This window comes from Struthio camelus, chromosome 21 (assembly GCF_040807025.1).
Source record: "Struthio camelus isolate bStrCam1 chromosome 21, bStrCam1.hap1, whole genome shotgun sequence".
Taxonomy (NCBI): Eukaryota; Metazoa; Chordata; class Aves; order Struthioniformes; family Struthionidae; genus Struthio; species Struthio camelus.
In genome coordinates this window covers 12,964,262-12,983,425 of record NC_090962.1, presented here as the reverse complement: position 1 = coordinate 12,983,425, position 19,164 = coordinate 12,964,262, and the positions used below count along the sequence as shown (strand labels likewise).

General features: G+C 44.5%; 1 protein-coding gene across 2 annotated transcripts in view; it reads right to left on the bottom strand.

The window, feature by feature from the left end:
- Positions 1-19,164, bottom strand: part of CAPZB (capping actin protein of muscle Z-line subunit beta) — a 61,853-nt gene that overhangs the window by 2,067 nt on the left and 40,622 nt on the right. The window contains exons 5-9 of one of the 2 annotated variants that reach the window (XM_068916128.1): positions 11,722-11,863; positions 11,076-11,192; positions 3,139-3,204; positions 2,139-2,215; positions 240-821 (exon numbers count right to left, since the gene is read on the bottom strand). In XM_068916128.1, the coding sequence (XP_068772229.1) occupies positions 719-821; positions 2,139-2,215; positions 3,139-3,204; positions 11,076-11,192; positions 11,722-11,863 (505 nt within the window). In that variant the 3' untranslated portion in view covers positions 240-718. Of the gene's footprint in view, positions 1-239; positions 822-2,138; positions 2,216-3,138; positions 3,205-11,075; positions 11,193-11,721; positions 11,864-19,164 lie in introns of those variants that run through there. The other variant, XM_068916129.1, reaches the window with a different exon arrangement.

Sequence of the window (19,164 nt, the reverse complement as noted above, 5' to 3'; positions counted from 1 at the left end):
GCGTCCGAGGCGTTCGGAGCTGCGGAGCACCGGAGAGCGCACGAACAAATCCCTTTGCAGGCTCTGCAGAGCACAAGCAAGCGGAGGCTAGAAACGTTTCAGCGGAGCTCGAGCGGGCCTGGAGTTTCAAGCTCCGAGGCAACTCGAGATACGCGAGGCACACGGGGGCTCTGCGTGCGCGGGAAGCTCATGTTTACTCCCAAGTCTCGGGAAGGACCACAGCCATATTTTTTCATGACGGCAAGGACAGCCATTTATTTCCAAGATTTCTCGTCTTTCTGCAAGGAAGACGAAGATTACAGGGAATTTGTTCGTTCAAGTGGTGCACCACAGCTGTAAAAACTGACAGCGCACGGGGGACAGAGTCCAAGGGGTTTTGGATCGAGCAAGCCCAAGCTAACAGCGCTTTGGGTACATGACCACGTGCTGTTTTCTTGCTCCCGAGCTAGAGCGCAAAGTGGTAAGTCCTGCCGCGTTTCCGAGCGTGCTACTTCAAACAGGGTAAGGGGGACGAGCAACGCTTCAAACGAAATCACAACACGTAGCGGGCCATGTGCACGATTAACCCTCGGGTGAAACATGGATCAAATGTTGTTCTATCAGTCGGCAGGAGTTAGGGGTTAGTTCTGGACTCGGTTATCATGCAGAGGTCTTGGCTGGGTGAGTCCTGGTTTAGTGCTGCTCGTCACACCTCACAGGCAGGGGTACCTGGATTGGTTTAGTTATCAGGCTGGATGTAGATCTGGCGCTGGGTCAACACTTGAGAAAGCTCCCTCTGCAACTGCTTATACTTTTGGTTGTCGGGGATAGCATCAATAGATCTACAGAGAGCAGTTTAGAAACGAGGGAAGTAAACAGGGAAAAGAACAGTCAGAAGAACTCAGCAGCACAGAGTCGGTACGCTGGAAACCACCAGAAGCACACTCAGGAAGAGCAAGTGTAAAAACCTGGGTTAGAAGAAACAGGAAAAAGGCTGGAGGAAAAGGCAAAGCCAGATGCTCCGCGTGCTACAAGTTCTGGACACATCACCTCACCAACGCAGAAAATAACATGACTCGCACTGAGCAATGGGGAGACATAGGAAAGACTCAATTACAAAAGCTTAAGGCAACGTTCACAAGGCAAAAGACTGCATTACATATTTCTCTTTAACATTAATAAAGGCTTCCTGGCTAAACCCCTGCACTCCACAAATGAAAATACAGGCCTGTTATGAAAGCAGGAGTTGGGGGGGGGGGAAGAGAGAACAGCTGCTTTCTCAGATACTGTCGACAGCTTCTGCCCATGCTGTTAAGAAGGCAGCACAAATATTTAATTAGCACCATTACTCTGTCACCTGAAGGAGAGGTTATTGATTTTCTTTTCTTTTTTTTTTTTGCCCTATTTCAGTACAAAGAACAGCAGCATACGTACCCGCGCCATTCGTTTGTTCTACAGTATCACAGTGTGCAGGGGAGGTCTATTGGCAGTGTTTAAAATGAGATGATTTGGCATCATGGTTCTGCACTTTCCTCTAGGAGTTGGAGAACTGCCTGCTTGGGATTTCTACGTAAAATTCCTGACCAGACATGAGCAGGGGGTTGCAAAACACAGTGAGGTTTCCTTCAGAAAGGCACAGAGGGCTTATTCACTTATCTGTCTTAGTACACCGTATTTTAGCCAGAGGTGCTGAGAGAAAGAGAGTATTTAAAAACAAGTCTAAATATTGCAAACCATTAATGTCATGTCTTAACTCTGGGACCAGCTGACTGGTTTCAAGAATTCTAGAAAGAAGATTCAGAATTTAAGTGCCACTTTTAGGAATGCGGAAAAGTAAAACTCCCAATTAAAAGTAATCCTGAAGAACAAGGGTTGCTAGCTGCTATTTTCTTCCTGTTGAGGGAACAAGGGATTAAAACATTGCTTCAAATTCCTGTAGTTAAAAGGTAGAAATGAAATGTTCCCCAAACACCACGCCACAAGCAGTGTTTCCAAAACACAGTGAGGTGACGCGTTAGAGACGTGAAAAGACTTTGCGTAGGAAAGGGGAGTTGCAGCAGAAGCAAGATGACCAGGGCTAGGCTGGCGACAGCACCACGGCCGCTACGGGGAACGCAGGAGGCAAAGGGGTTCCAATAGCCAGCTGGAAAGCCCCTTACCTCAGCCCATTAACGATGTCCTTTGTTTTTCCAAAATAAATCTCATTCAGTGTACTTCTGATTTTGTTTTCCATGTCCTAGAAGAAAGCAAGAAACCAGATTCTTAGTCATCCCGATCGTTTTTAGCCCTGGTGCAGTTATACTCTGCGGCTTGCCTTATACGTTCGTCTTGACGTACGACACTCCCCCCAACGCAGTTCAACCCCGCGTATCGCTGCCCCCTAAATTCTCATGGGGGACGATGTGACCCCGTCTCTCTGGTCTCGTCTAAGAGATAAAGGTTTTAGCTCCATCGCTGTTTGAGCAATTTCTCTTCCTGATCGTTGCTCTAGGCTATGCACGCTAGATACCTGTTCAGGACCACAAGAGGGCAGTTTCTGTCCAGCTATCCAATATTTCTGCATCTGACTGCAAAAAGGAAACTGCATTTCAGCTCAACCTTACTTGACAATTTGCTGGCACTGAGCAGAGTCCAAGTTGCAGACCAGTTAACCAACAGGTCAACAGTTTTGTGCTTGAGGGCTGCTTTGAATTTTTGAGCTATTGATTAATTGATTAAACCTGTAGGGCAAACAGTTTTGAGAAATATCTTGCAAATAAGCATCATCATCTTCTTTCCTTAGCTCACTTTCATTCAAGCCAAGCACTTAGAAGAGGGATCAAGACAGAAACACCTGCCTGCCTTCGAGTCCCAATTTCTTTAATATACGCATTAGAATCTATTTTGTTTAAGAATTTCTTCCTCTCTTCCCGTATTGAGTAGCACAGAGTGAAACAGTGCAGAGAGCGGACCTTTTGTATCTACAAACTGTCGCAAGGCGCCCTAGGAGGAGGGCTAAGCCATCAAACGCTCAGCAACATTAGAAGACTAGACTTGGCATAATGGGAGTAAATAACTTTGTAAAGACAAAAGCATACAACAAAATTCTTAGGCGTGGGACCAAACGCGGGCAGGAGAGCCTGCAGCAGGCTCAAGCCGCGACGGCTCGACTACGCTTACCTCTACCAAGCGTCCAATATTGGCTATGTGTGGAGAGGAGTCGCTCACGGTCTCATCTTTCTCCATCTAGAACAAAAGGACACAGAGCCTTTGGTAACGTGAAAAGCAGATGGCAGATACGTAACAATTTTACATGTAACGAGAAGGGATGGAAGAACCTGGATGTCAACGTCCTAAAGTAACTATTCTTTCAACGTGCACACGGACTAATAACACGATGAGAAATTCCAGACCTAGGCGAGTGACTCGCATCTTCGTAACAGGAGCGTAACGTAACGAAAGCCATGAATCAAAATAAAGCCCGGTTGGCACAAGCAAGCTCCTTCACTCCCGCGTAACCCAAAGGTGTAGACAGGCCCTACAAAACGGTCATTCCCTACCCGCTAAGGGGCTGCAGGAGATCTACGGTAGTGCACGGGCAGCAAGACAAGCAGCACAGTAGCGCAGCATGTGGATATGAAAACAACCTTGTTGTTGTTGATGAGACGCACACAAGTACGGTGCTGTCAGTTTAACAGCTGTGAACTATCCCTGCAAAAACAGCTGTCTTTTCACCTTCATCTCGATGCTATTTCCAGCACACGTGGGGCACAGTCTCCGTTTTCCGGATCTCCTAGCCAACTACACCTTAAGCGTGATTTATCTCCCAGCACAAAGGGAAGGATCAGAGAAAGCAAAAGTCACAGCTACCTGCAAGACCGGCGATGATTTAAACGACTGCCGACGTTAGGATGACCCCCCTATGCAATTATACAGAAAGAGAAATATCACGGAATTTGCCTTTTGGTGTTTTGTTTCAGATCAACAAGCCGAACCAACTTACCGTACGCTTGCCTAACTGTTCGGGGAAAGGAAGCACTGGGGGGGGGGAAGTACGGAGGGAAGAGGCGGACTGCCTTCTGTAGGAGCAGCTCCGAGTTGGATCACGTTAAGCGTGTAACAACACTCTTCGAACTGCCTGAACAGGAGACAGGTACTAAACCAGCTGAGATTTAGAAACTCTCTCCTGACCGAGATCAAACCTGGTTGCTGGCAGAGCAAAAGGCTGCGCGCTCTTTATTTGATCCGCCTTTGCCTAACGTGATGTTCGTCCAGAGGCTGTGACTGGCTGTACGTGACCTGCGAGCTTCCGGCGCTCGAAAAAAGACCATCTCCCCCAGTTCTCGAGATGAAAATTCTTCTGACTAAATACGGCCAAGCTGTTGAACAATGAACATCAGTCCCAGGAAACTCGACTGATACAAGATGTGCTGAGATGGCATGAAAACACCACTGGGAGGAAAAATGTAGTGGGAAGAACGGTCTTCAAAGGGTTTTTACTAATCCCACTGAGTTCTCTTATCCATCTGCTCATATCCCTCCCTCAGGGTAGGGTTTACAAATCTGGGCCGGCTACAGGTTTCTTCTAATAAGCCAAGTATCTAACAGGCTTGGGGAAGCATGTAATTTAGTTGGAACCCCGAAGGCAAAAGATAACCCAGAAGTGGGGGAGAAAAAGAACAAGAACGTCTAAGTTTTCCTTTAGATTACAGTCAGATTGTTTACACACAGCGGAGACATGCTGCCTGGAGAATGGATCCAATCACAGCAGAGGGAGAATATAAATCCGAACTATGCACACACACATATACATGTTACGGTGAGTTTGGGAACTATCAGCAAATTGAGCAAATCTGGGGCAGCGGGGGAGCTGGCAGCGGGTAATTTACTTCCACGGGCTCCCCGCTGCGTCTACTCCACACCTGGGCGCGCCAAGCGCGTTGGTAAGAAACGGAATCCGAAAATAGAATGATTTTTGCAAAATGTATATTATTACACCTCCATAAAATCTGCTGCCAGAAGGAAAACATTTGTATATGCTACAGAAGGCCAGATGTTACGAGAGGCTGTTTTAATGGAGTTCAGAGTCAGTAAGCAGCCATGTTACACAAACAGCAGGGTTGTCGGGATTTTTTAAGGTTCCTTCCGTGGGCTGTCACTGCCCGGGTCTAAGCAGAAAGCCTTTAGCTGCTCCAAGAAAGGGGTTAACTGGCTTTGAGGGGAAATTCCATTCTGTAAGTTGATGTTAACAAGCAGCTCATCTTCCCGCTGTCACTCCCCATCTGCCGTCGAGCTCAGCCAAAAAACCTAACGCTCCGGGATGAGCCAAGTCCAATCTACACAGCCCAGTCGCTCTCCTCCCGCCCGGGAGATACGCCGCTTGGCGTATCCTTGCCTCGTTTCCCCAGCCATCTGCTGCAAGTCTGACCCAGAGGGAAATTCGCTCTTGTGGGTATACTAAGCTCTCCATGGCTGGCTGGTCACTTTGGACGTTTCCTGCATGGAATACAGCAGCTGTTTGGGCTTTCTGTAAACGTTATTTGGAGGAAGAGTTAAGAGGAAAAGAGAAATGCAAGTTGGATAAACACTGCAGATCATCGTGAAAGTATCTAAAAACACTAGAAAGATAAGAAGGAAGCTCATCCGCCATGTCACTCCAAAGAACTGACAACAACACCCACAGCTGCTCTGGACACGGAGCAACGTGAAAATCTCTTTAACGAAACGCAAACAGACCAACGCGAGCCAAAGGCTCCCAAGCCACAGCCAGTGGGCAGACTGAAGTCTCCAGGTGGAAAATATGTGGAATTATTTGGATATCAATGAGGCAAAATTTGGCCGCCTTCTCCGATACTCGTTTCAAACTCTAACCATACAAGTGAAGGTTGTGAGCTCTACATAACTCGCAGCTTTGCACAAATCCACCGAGAACTTACCTCATCCTGCCATGGCCTTTGAGCATATTTATTTCTATCAGCGTAACCAAGGTACCCCTCATCCTTTACCAAACTGTACATTCAAAACCACGAGTATATTTGGCAACTGTATATTAGTTCTCCATGCTACTAGTCCATACTTGCTCATCTCGTCTACTCCCTCTCTTTTATTCTAAACCAACAATAACTGAGCCACTGTAAAAATCCATGTGTTCAAGTAAAGCAAATATAATTTCCTGGACAGCTAGCGTTCAGTACATCTCTGCCGTCCTCCGCACCTCAAAATACTACTTGTTTAGCAAGTCCTGCTGAGGGGGAGCTTAAGGACTGCGACTTGAAAATCTCTCTGGTGGAAATACACTCCCCATCTTCTCACTTGGTGCTACAACATCTGGAAGTCAGTGGGACAGGCCTTTACATGAAAGCTCAGCTTGATGAAAATATATGACTTGTCTAATTGCAGAGCACAAGCCTCGGAGGATTTACCTATTATGATAAACGGCAGAATGTCTCCGCTGGTGTTTTATTGAGCTACCATATATCACAGCGCACATCTTCCCGAACGCAGGGAAAGCTCAGTTTGCAACAGGCCAGCCTTCATCCAGCTCTGCAAAACGTCCCACCTTCGCCAGAGAGTATTTCAAACGTGAAAACCAACATACCTCTGTAGCGCTTTCATCTCAAATCTCAGGCTACACTTCCCCTACAAAATTCATACCCTCCCCTTCCCATACTGACAGACGTAAATAAACTCTAGCTTTTGAGCCAACTTCTTTCTCAGCAAACCAGCACTTCTTCACAATGTTTGTCCTGGCTTCAGAAAAACACACAGGTTTTTTTGTGCACAGCATCTCATAAAGGCACCTGTTCGTCTTGCCTCTAAGAAGGGAGCTCCAAACTCTCTCCAAAGTGCCGTTTTGACCATTTGCCAGAAACTACAAGGCTACTTCTGCTTTGCATAAAATGAAACAGGACCGTACAGCTGCTCTTATCTCAAATAAAAGCGCAGCCTAATGAAACCACAAAATTCAGCCAAAGCAGTACAGTGCCACGGCAAGCAACAAGTGATTCCAACGTACACACAAAGAGGACAGGACCTTAATGTCCGTCCGTCCGGGAGGGAGGGACAACCATCTGCCAAGCATCTGGCTTGAATCAGGAAGGGGGTGGGAGTTACCTGCAGTCATTGGAGAATGTGCAAGGTAATGGAAAAGCTGCTGGTAGTTTCCATTTCCCTCTAAGCGTTGCTCCCTTTGTTATTTAATTGAAGGTAGAACGTCCTGTCCTTTCCTCTCGGACGGACAACACTTCAATCTGCTGTCCCTCATCAAGGCAGACAGCATATAACACATGGATCACTCTTTCCCTATCCAAATTCCAGCCTCATTCCTTGTATTTACTGAAGCCTGCCAGTGTCGGATGTGAGCTGGGAGTTACTTCCTCCAGCCTGGCCTGGGGTGCTTCAACTCTGAGCTCTCTTGAACTGCGTCCAGCCTTGTCTCCAGAACACAAAGTGCCTGGGAGAGCACCCTTGTTCAGGCAACTGTAAAAATAAAGTTCCCTATCTGACATTTTGTGCCTTTTGGGGAAGGAAATGCAACAAAAATCAGTTTTCTCCTTCCAGCCCAACCCAAATGTTCTCCTATAATGTCATTTATATTCAAAACCAAGATGACTGCATTCACTGCGTCAGTATGTATTCAAAAAAAAAACAACATAAATTGCTAAAGATTAGAACAAAATGTTCACCAGGCAAATAGGAAATTATTCTCTCACATACTTGATCGTTTCAACAAGTAGCTAATGAAGAGTCCAATGTGAAGATGTCACTTAAGCTTCAACTCTCTCCAAGCTGTCAAACTAAAATTATGATCGATGGATGCTACGCGCGTGGATCTGACTAAGAATTTATCTCATTAGATATATACGTGCGTTTGTGTGGGTATACATGCGTATGTATATATCACACACACACACAATTACATATGCGTAAAAGTTATGTATATAAACTTATAACATCGGATATGTTTTGTGTATGTATATGCACACACACACACTTCTATACTGAATCAGGAAAGAACTTGAAACCCGACATTTTAAGCAAAGCCAAAATTCACAACTCAGTGGAGAACAGATCACAGGACATTTTCTTTCAATTAAAGCTCCAACTCTTAAAAAAAATTGCCTCAGTGAATTGATAAAGCAAAAGTCTGACGTAGTTCTTTTGAAAATCACCAGGCCTAATAATTTAAAGCTAACCGAAGGGGATTTCCAGGTTCACCAAACAGGCAAAGTCCTTGCTCTCTCGTGTCTCTCCTTATTCTGTCCACCTACAAACAGTAAGTGCTTGTACAGTTACTTTCCAGTTTTAAACAAGGACAAAAGAGACAACATATGCCAGCTCCTACTCTAGCACGTGAAGAACTGCACTGGGAAAGCCAAAGAGAAGAAGCAGTTTAGCAGACAGGAAGAGATGCGTCAATTCTCGCTGTACGACATTAAAGTAGACATAGCGGAGGGCAACGCCTTCCAAGTAACATCTCTTTGGAACGTAACATCTCTGTGGCCCCAAGCCAGCCCTAAGAAAACCCAAATAGACAGTGCCTTGGGAAGAGAGAGAAAAATAAATTACTCTGAGAAATTCGGTGCGACGTTTAGGAATAGCCTAACCGGGAGCCTTCTAACAAAGAAGGGTCTGGGCATATACAAGAAACGCAAAGACAAGTTTTTTCCAAATCGTCTTGACAGGGAAGAGCTTAGGCTCTTGCTTCTCTCTCCAAGTTCAGCTGCACCACACTGTCCGGGCACAAAAGAAGAAAGAGGATTGCTTCATTACTTGCACCGAGTGTCATCTCTGCGGCTGTTAGGAAGGGGAATTACTGAGCAAGCGTTTCCATGCGAAGTTGCAAACGTTCCCCATAGCACAGCACCATAACATTTCAACGCGAGATATGCCCCGCTACTCGTAGCTGCCAGCGGCGGTGAATTAGGAGGCATTACATTAGCTGTTCCTTTGCGCCCGCTTCTGGCCACCAAGTTAATCATTGCAGTCATCACTCAAAAAATACCCGATTTGCAGCGAGGAGGCGAAACTGGTTTCAGAGTAATGGCTCTCGACAGACTTCCCTTTCAAAGCATTGAAAGGTTCTCTCTGCCATCAGTTTATAAGCCAGGATATTACAAAGCTTGTGAACACTTCAAAAGCTTCCACTGAAACACAAGGCCATCTGCTATTCACATTTTAGGATCAAAGGTGGTCGGGTCAGTAGCTTAAACGGGGAGTTGACCAGAACCATGTAGAATTCACCATAGACAAAAGTTATTTCAAAACGATGCTGAGGGCATTAGATTTCTGATACTGTCAAGGTAAAAGCCCAACCCCCTGCTCTCCGTAGGTGATGCAGCACACTGCGTTCACAGCATGAAAAGCCTTGCGCTCGGGAGTTCAGTCCAGCTACAGCTAAATAAATGGCTCTCGACATATGGCTCTCCTCCTCGCATAGCATACCTCAAGGCAGTACGAAGATTTGGCTTTTCTTGCAGCAGATTCTGACAAACCCTGTCCCATTGCTGATCCTCCTATGGCATCTGCAAAGCAGAAAATCTCAAGCCCAAAGCGAAATTCTGAAACTCAAGTTTCCATTGTTTGTGCAGAAGCAGTGCATCATTACCCCAGTGGCCTTTTTATGGTTACTTACATTGGAAGCACGCCCCTGCTTTAATGCATCGCATATGAATTAAATGATCTGCTGTTAAAATGATGACAGAAGCATGAATCTTCCCACTAAAGCTCAGAGAGTGAAAGTCAAACTAAACAAGGCCTAGCAGTTCAGGCCAAGGTGTACTGAGGACAGCCGTTCTCAACAGACTATTGTTTTCCTTGGCATAGCTGTCATACACCATAAGGCCACGGCCAGAGTCAAACCCTTGGCCTCCACTTCACAGCTATGATTTAAAGTATTAGGAAGGCCTGTGATTAAATATTTGTCCGGGTCACCACAACTCGGGTGTAATTACTGTAAACATTTTAAAAGAGTACGCAATGCTCAAAACTGTCTCCAAAGGCTTTTTTTTTTCTTCCCCCATCAGCTTCTTCTGCAAGTCAACAACGCGGAAAGAAAAATCCCCTAGTCTAGGGCAAGCTTCTGAGCCTGCAATGCTAACACACAATTTCAATTCCTCTCTGCAGTCACAGATCCTTCTTTCCTTTGCCTGACTCAAAGCTGTACAAAAACACCAACCGTTTTAACAGAGTCTGCATTGTCCTTTGTATCGAAAGCAGTAGTCTGCCCTGGGAAGTCTCATAAAGGAGTTGTAGCTACTGCCAATCTCTCTAGTCACTCATGACCGTTCAATATGCCTGCTGTCCCCCGGAGTTCATTAGGCTGTTCAAGTCACTAATTTCCACAGTCCAGATCATCTTAGGCGACCCCAATTCACCAGCAGCATGAAATACGGAGAAAGCAACCTTTGGCAGGTAGCACCTTCAACCAGCCTGCTACTACCTGCTTTTGTCGGAGAGCGAGACAGCAGCATGGCCTGAACAGTCATAAGTCTGCCAATTGCGAAAAACGGCTGTAGCAAGAGGAAGTCAAAACAATTAGCACTGGCCCAAAAATTCAAGTGTTTAGAAGAGGTTTAATTTTTAATCAGTGTCCCGATACAGCAGCAGCAAAATACTTAGAGGGATACTAAGAGATACTTGAAGGTTTTAAGAACAAAAGAATCTTATAGTCAATACAAAATACAGGCTCGATCATAGTGGCTTAGCTGGCTTTAAAAGAGAGATTGTCTTATGTTTTTATAATCCCATGAGAATCTTCTGGTAAGGAGGTGGACAAATCTGATGGACAAAAGTATCTGTTTGGATTACACATAAAAAATATAAAAATTTAGGAATATCAAATGCAAAACTAACACTTAGAAGAGAGACTAAGCTCCTACTGAATAGTTTTATATTTTTAACTGAAAGCCATCAAGCCAAGTTCAAGGGGCTTCTTGGTTACCACACACTTACACGTTGACTGTTTCACTGGATGGCAAACGCAGCAGGGGAATAGATGCTTATACAACACCTCACAAAATAAACTTTTTGTTCCTGATTGAGGCTACTAAGTACATAAAGAGGGACAGGCGAGCCTTGGGTCTGTAGCATAAACTAGCACCAATATACAGACCTACCTGTCTGGTAAGGCTCCCTCCAAGGTTCATGGTACCAGACCCAGTTTTATTAGTCTGCAGCCACAGCATCACTGTGGAGGTCAGCTTGTAATGAGCAGTACGGCCATTGGATTTCTCCTGAAGGTGGAGGGATAAGGAAGAGATAGGCAAAAGATCACAATCCCTCCAAAAACTAAAACAACTCTTGCCCCAGAGACTCATCCCACAATCAACAAATAAGTGTAGCTCCACTCACATAGCATAGTTTGTTTTCTTAAAAAAAAAAATAACTGCATGTGTGTGCACATTCCCCCTAATTTCCAAAAGCAAATCTGGCGATAGCAATTTAACCTCCCATTACCTTGTTTTTATTATCTAATTAGTGATACTTATCTGTGGATCTTTATGTTCAAAAAAAAATTATCTCATGATCGCATGCCCAGAAAGTAACATACTTTCAATTCTTCTGGGATTCCTTTTGATTACAGCCCTGACTTATCTTTATCCAAATTGCTTCAGGGAATTCTCAAAAATTAACAGGGGAAAGGAGTTTACAGCCCCCAACACAATATTGCATTGTTCAGTGGAACACCTGCACTCGTTAATTGTCTGGAATTAACTGGGTTTTGTTTTCACTTAGGAATATCAGCTGCCCCAGAGGCTGTACCTGAACCTCCACCACGTGGATGGAATCCCAGCATCCCTTAATCTTCTTTGATCCGTCTCCAGCTTTCTTAATGAGGATCACACCGGCAAACCCATGATCCAGATCCCAGAGGTAGACAGAGGAGACGCCACCTTCAAAATACCTGCAGGAAGCAATCCAATAGGCAGGTTAAAAGCAAGCAGGATCCAAGCCAGGGTCAGGTAATAACGATAATCACAACCTTAAATAGGCAGAGTCTCTATATCCTAGTAAAGATGTACTTTTTTTTTTTTTTTTTTAAGATAGCAAGCTCTCAACAGCTAGATACCTAGAAACACAGCAGTTTAAAATAATTTTATAGTACATGGATTTTAATCAAAAAAAGTCTGTACATTTCTCTTAAGGAGAATAAAAGTCTAGTGAGAAACAGAGCTGGTTACAGATTTCCATAGCTCTTGAGCAAACAATTCTTCTGATTCCAATTAACTATAACAGCTGGTAAAAGAACAAGCTACAAAGTAAGCTGAAAGTAAGGCTTTATTTTATAGGTTCCCCCTCCTTCTCTTGCTATTGGGAAAGTCTGGAAGTTCTTTACAACGAAGTCCGCTAATTAAGACAAAAGGGAGCAAGTAAGTAGTTTTATGCTGCTGTCTCAGAAGTTTGTGTGAAGTTGATTTTATGATTTATTGCAAGTGGAGTTAAATTGAAACCAAGGTCCTTCGAAACAGAGGGATGCAGTCTAGGTTTACATGCAAGTCAAGCTTGGGATGTGGTATGCAACAGAGAATAGGCTAAAGCAACTAACCGTGGTTTTCTGGCAGCCAAAAGCACATTTTCAGAAAACTATCAAAACGATGACCTCTGCAGAGCTCAGCCGCGTCTTTGTGTAAGGCTCTTCCGCGCTAGATGAAACACGCACTTTAAAATAACAGTAAGCAACCCAAGACTAGGAAGGGGGATGCACGAGGCACAAATTTGGCTTCCAGAAAACTGAAACTGTAACCTACAGCATTTCACCAAGTATTTCCAACTCTCAAGTTATCAAATAGCCTTAGTGAGCGTCACGCAAGAGGAAATATTCTCACATGGCACCCAGCTCTTAGATCTCGGTGACGAACTCAGGGGGCACAGAACTACCACCTCTCCCGAAGAGTTAAGGAAAGCAATCAGCAGAGAGGCAATTTCAAAACACAGCCTTAAGATTTTCAGTAGTCCAACACTTCTGAGCACACACCAGATGCTATCCAAGTACAGGGATAAACTAGACAAAACACCTGAGAATTTCGCGCCCGGAGGAGAGCAAAAGCATTTCCTCCAAAGACACGGGGAGCTTCTCTGCCTGACAGCTCCCATCAGCTAAGCTGGAAAAAATGTCACGCGGATTAAGCAGTTCTCTATTCCTGCCCCTTGCTGTCGTGAGCAAGAGGATCATGCAGCCCTGCAAGTGACTGCACGTTTCTCCTCTTGGGCAAGAAAGGAAAGCATCACTCACCGCAGACACGGGAAACTTGTTGAACCCTCCCACCTTCATTCTCCCCTCCTTTTTAAACACGAGCTTGACATTTGTTAACGGCACTCAAGATTTGATTTACTGTGCCATTTTGGACTTTAGGTATTAGCTTGAAGCGCTGGAGATTCAAAAATACTCCGAGTCCCTTTTAACTCATCCTTTCCTGCAAGTCGGGAGAAAAGAGAGCAGGCAGTTATTGCAAAGACTTGGCGTTTAAGCCGCAAACAAACAGCACTGTCCTATGACGTTTGTTTAGCCACTGATAATATAATGGTAAAAAGGGAAAGCCCTTTACTCTGCAGCAACTTAAACCTAACCAACCAACAGGCACTTTTGTTTTCTTAAACATCTCCTTGAGAACTCACAAATGGATTTTAGCTACGGCAGTTAATGGGAAATTCAGTTCCTAAATTCAGTTCCTCAGCAAACCTAAGTTGCAACCTGACTGCTGCTTCCTCGGACAACACAGCGGTGTGAACGAAGGGCTAGAGAGCAAAACCCATTATCGATTTCCAGAGCAAGTTGGCTAAAAAAAAAGATGTAAATCACATAAATGAATTCACTCAAAATGAACTGGCAGCCACTGAGAATATTACAGTGCGTACAGACAGTTTCCCCATTACCCATTTTATGAGCTTGCTATGAGCATGAAACATTAATTAAGAGAGGGACCGAAACAAGGGTTTTGGAAATTTATTCTTACCTACTGTACTTTGATCCTAATGACATGAAACAGGAAAAAAATAATTTTTTATGTGCTTCACCTTTATGAGATTTTACATAAAGGCTTTTGTGGGTATTTTAAGAATGTGCTAAAATGTTGTCTGAAACCACATAAAACCATCTGAAGAACCTCCCGCCAGAACTAACAGTGCACACATGGAAATGCTTTAACTTGCCTTTGTATATTTAATGAATCAAATATAGCATTAATATTGTTTTAAATACTAACATGCTATTTCAATAAAGTCGCTTTGACATAGCCAGATCCAGTATCTTGAGACTTAAACAACAACGCCAGTGATTGAGCAGTTATGTATCTAAGGCACGCTGGGATAAATATTAGCCAACGTCTGCTGCTGCGTGCTTCACCCAATATTTAGCCATTCCAAAAAAAAAAAAAAAAGAAAGAAAAAAAGAAAGAAAGGAGGAAAATCATTCTTTTTTCACGAGGAGAAAATATACATCATTGCTTACAACATTATATTTCACCTTTCTGCACGCAGCAACTAAAAGTTACTAACGTGAGAGATTTCTGAAGACTATTTCAGCCCAGGAAAGCAGCGTTTGGGGAAGGGAACATTCCTCGAACCCTGTTTTCTTCAAGAAAAATAAAGCAGTGCTACAGGTTAATTGGCTGCTCCCTAATAGAAAACTGGATGACAGACAGATTGGTAGGAATGTAAATCTACATTCATAAACTCGGGTTTTTTGCAAGACTGGACCATCTCCAAGAAACCCCCATTGCCGGATGAAAAAACTGCAGTTAATAAAAGCCAAGCAGGAGGAGTAACCAGCTTGGAAAACGCTCCTGCACGGCACAAACGGACATCTTCCCCGTTAAAGGGCCGTACGGGCAGAGCAGAGGGCAGGCCCGGGAGGACGACGCGCAGCTGCTGCAGCGAAACGCTTTGAAAGCGGTACGGGGCTCCTGGTTCGAACGGAGTCTTCTTCGGACGCCCCTGTTCCAGGCGCGTTATCCTTCCGGACTTCCCGCACAGCAGCGTTTCTAAACGGCACGCGGCGGAGGCAATCGTCTTGAAAAGCGTTCGTGTCCTCCCCTAAAGCATCCGAGGGCCAACAAAAACAAGCCAGACGCCCAAGAGAGCCGATGCGGCAGGAAAACGCCATGTCGTATCGGGGGACCTCAGAAACGTCCCCAAAAGCTAAACCCTTGTCTAAGGGCGGTATTCAAGGGAAAGGAACCGCACGCAGCTCTCTCCAGCACGTACTCTGGGTTTACACCTCCGAGGGAAAAGTCCGTTCGAGAAAAACGAAAAGCATAGCCTTGCGGTTGTCCAGCCAGTCACGTCACTTTATTAATAACCAAAAGGTCACGCTGCCAAACGGCATCGGTACCTGCTAGGGAGCTCCGAGGACAGGCAGGGCTCTTCCAACTCTGAAAAAACTGCGTTTTACAGAAGGCGCCCAGGAAGCTGACTGAAAGGCAGAAGGCCCAGTACAACCGTTCTCTCTTTGTACAAAATTAAGATTAGCATTTCACCAAAAATCATTTCTAGTTTAAGTCACAATCAAAAGCTCAAGCTTTATATCCGTTACTCATCAACCACAGAATTCCTGGAAAAAACCTTATATATATATATATCTATATATGTATATATAAAAGTCACACTTTGGACTGACCTACTTTATGAATGTGAGAATAAACGAAAATATTTAAGCTAAGAGCGATCCAAAGCTTTATGAAGTGTTTGAAGTTTAGGCGGGTGGAGACACAGGATGGAAACTTGTTTAACCAACCATGAAATAGAGAAAGCGCGGCCAGACAAAGCCGTAACTTCACGAGGGACGTGATGGGGGAAGAAATCCCTCCAGCTTCCAGCATGCACCTCCAAAAAAAGGAGGAGAGACGAATCGCTTTGTTTTGCCATTAAGGAAGAGATCAGAAAAGACACTGTAACCCTCCCAATAGCCTTCTACGCTGCCCACAAGCTTGTAATGAATGCTGGACTATATACCGAGAAAATGAGTTTCCACCACAGAGCAATAAAAACAAGCTACAACTCTCAGTTACACTTTAGAAACAAATCACTCATCCATAAAAACACTTGTGTATTTTCCAGTAAGTAACCAGGAGCCAAAGACAGTGGGTGGGTTTTTTTTATCTGGCTTGTGACTCTTGCATCACTAAACCTGATGCCAAGTACCAATATCTGGAAGCTCAGACTGGCTGTGCACGGCTTCCAAAGGGTTGCACAGGGTTTCAGACTGGCTCTTGTGAAGCAGTTCGTTCTCCTCAACTGCTGAAGTTTAGCATGGAAGGGGAAGTGTCTCCATTTATCTAGACTTTTCAAGACACTTGTCTTCAAAAAAAAAAAAAAATCTACCCCAAAGAAAAATTTCCAGCATTCACCTACAAATGTTTTTACTAAAATGGCAACGACTCAAGTCACAGTCAGAGAGGCTAGTGTCTAACAGCAACCCAAGCCCACAAGAACATTACCCAAAAGATTAGATGAGACAGCAGACCCTTCCCTTCCTCTTAAAGCAGATGACTGTGTGTCACGGCAATGACTTGGTATAATTTTCACTGTGCGCTCCCCCCTACGCCTGCACCCCGACGTTTCAAACCAACACACAAATAGCTACAGAAATATGAAGAAAGAGGGAAGTTTGAGCAACCCATCTTCCACCAAACCCCAAACTCTAAGGGTTTTATTCACATCACCTGCAAACTAGTAGCTCAAGCAAGAGGAAAAGCATCTTTAGGACAACATCGAGAAATCAGAGTTGTCTCTAATTTCATCACCACTCCGTCTTCAGTCCAGCTTTCTAGTAATGAGGCTAAACAGTTCTGTAATAAAAGGACAGGTTGGTACCAGGAAGTAACACTTCTTCTGGCTTGAGTGCAGATGACTTAAAATTCCTCTTTCCCCCCTTCCTTGCTCCCAGGAGGGCAACCGTATAACACTATTCAGAATGTTACCTAAAAGGTAAAATGTCTGTGTATTCAGACCAGCTGTTTTGCACCACAGTTTATGAACACAGCCCCAAATATGCTGGTGGACTCTGTACAGGTATTTTACAGAAATTCTTTCCAGCATACACAGGTGCACAAGTCCCTTGAGCAAACATACCAATCTACTTAGGTATGTGTAACTTCAATGCCAGTTGTACTTAAAAGCACACATCTGGACCATGGTGGGATGACTCAAAATACAAGCAGAGCTGTGAAGTGTACTAACTCTGCATGGAAGGAAAACGGCATTCAAACAATGGGATCCTGAAGGTGAAAAATCTCCCAGAACCTCAGATTTTGTGGCTTTCTGATACCTTTCATTATTAAAAAAAAAAAACAAACACATGTACTGCTCACATTTTCCTTACCATCCAATTGCTCTCGGCCTATGGAAGCTAGTGATCAAATCCCTTTTGAGAAGTCACCTGGAAACAGTTCCATGCGGCACCTAATAATCGAGACAACGGATCACTTTGTAACATGTCTAAATGCTTAACCGGTCCATTAACTGCCAGGAAGCACTGACTGCTTACAAGTCTTTCACCCATACCCATCCGTTTGACCAGAGCGCTCCGCAGAGACAGCCCCATCGCTTCATCGACCAGCAATTTTAAACTCGGCCAGCTATAATTCAACTATGGGTGGAAGGGCAAAAGACAGCAACATAAGTCTTGTGTGTCATGTATTAAATTTATACATATTTGTGAGATATCATGAGGTAAATTCCTGCAAGTGCAAGCACAAATATGTATCATTAGAGCTAATCAAATCAGAAACTCCAAACCACAATAAAACAGGCATTTTACAATTTTGTTTCATTCCGTTTTGAAAGTATGTAAACCGTTCCCGAGCAGGGATTTAAAACCTTCACCGAAAATGGTGTTTTAGGATAACGCTGCATCAGGGCTGACCGCCTAACATGAGCTTTCCGTCCCCCGTGTTTAGATTTTTATGCAATCACATAAAGAACCACGGGAACCCAAGGGAAAAGCTCCTCCTCCGCTGAAAAGCCGGGATTCAGAACATAAGAATGCAGTCTGTACAGTGATGCTCCAAAATGAAGCACCAAAAAAAAAAAAAAAGAAAGAAAAAAAAGAAAAATTCAGATGAAAAGCTACTAAATCAGTTTTCACAGTACGCTCAATTTTTTTCCTCTTTCCTAGTAACTTCACTCCAATCTGTGTAGTACACACGAGCAGCTTCTCTCCCGATTGCCTTTTGAGTTTTGAGCTGGCTATAGGCAAGTTAAGGAAGGGACCCCAATTCCGCTCTGTTTACTCTTACCTCCAAACAGTTTCCTTGGGGAAACACCACGGTTTTCATTTTAAAAGCACACGAACATTAAAGCAGCTAGCATCGTGGCAGTTCACGGCTGTCTTTGCAGACTTCATCTTGTACTTATCGCTCTAACCCGGAGGCCAGACTCTCCTAGATGACATAATCCTGATGTCACACCCTATTGTGCAAAACCCTCGCCAGCAGCGAGATGGAAAGTTGGGTTTCCTTAGCGCTGGGATGCATAACAAACGCATCTGGATTCAATCTGCTGGGCCCTCGCTGCGAAAACCGCAGTAACGATCGTGCCCAAGAGAAAGCCATCACAAAGGGCTAGTAACCATTAATGAGGAACAGTGAGCTAATGGCAATAAAGGCGCTTCAAAGCTTTCCGTGGGTTTTTAGTTTAGGCAAACTCGGTTTACATCTAAACACAGACAGAGGGCTTATATAAAGAGCGCACAGCTGCCTAATCACTTTGTGAGTTGGAAGCTGCACTGCAGGCATCGAAGCTCGGCGACTGCTCCCCCATGCACGGCTCAGGGCAGGAGCACGGGGTAGCCTGCGCGAAAACCAAAAACGCTAATTGTGCTGCTGACATCTGGTCCTCGCCTTCTATTTACTTGGGGCGGGGAGGGGGGGGCGGATCAGCACTGTTCCATGCGCAAAATAAATCAAAGGTGGCCAGACTGACAGATACGGCAACGTCCCTGCCAGAAATGCAAAGCATTTTCCAAATCGGAGAGGAACGAACTCCACTCGGAGGATCTCACTGTCCATCAGACCAGGTAAAGGTACAATACCAGGTAAAGGAATATAGAAAGGCAGGGAAGGGGAGGTTAGGCTGCAAACTATAGCAGCACTCCATAAAAGTTAATTTCTGCAGGCGGCACAGAGAGGTTTGCCAGTTTTTTTTAAAATCAAGACGAGTGGACAGAGGCTAGTTATCAGGGGTGGCTCACGTACACAGTGCAAAACA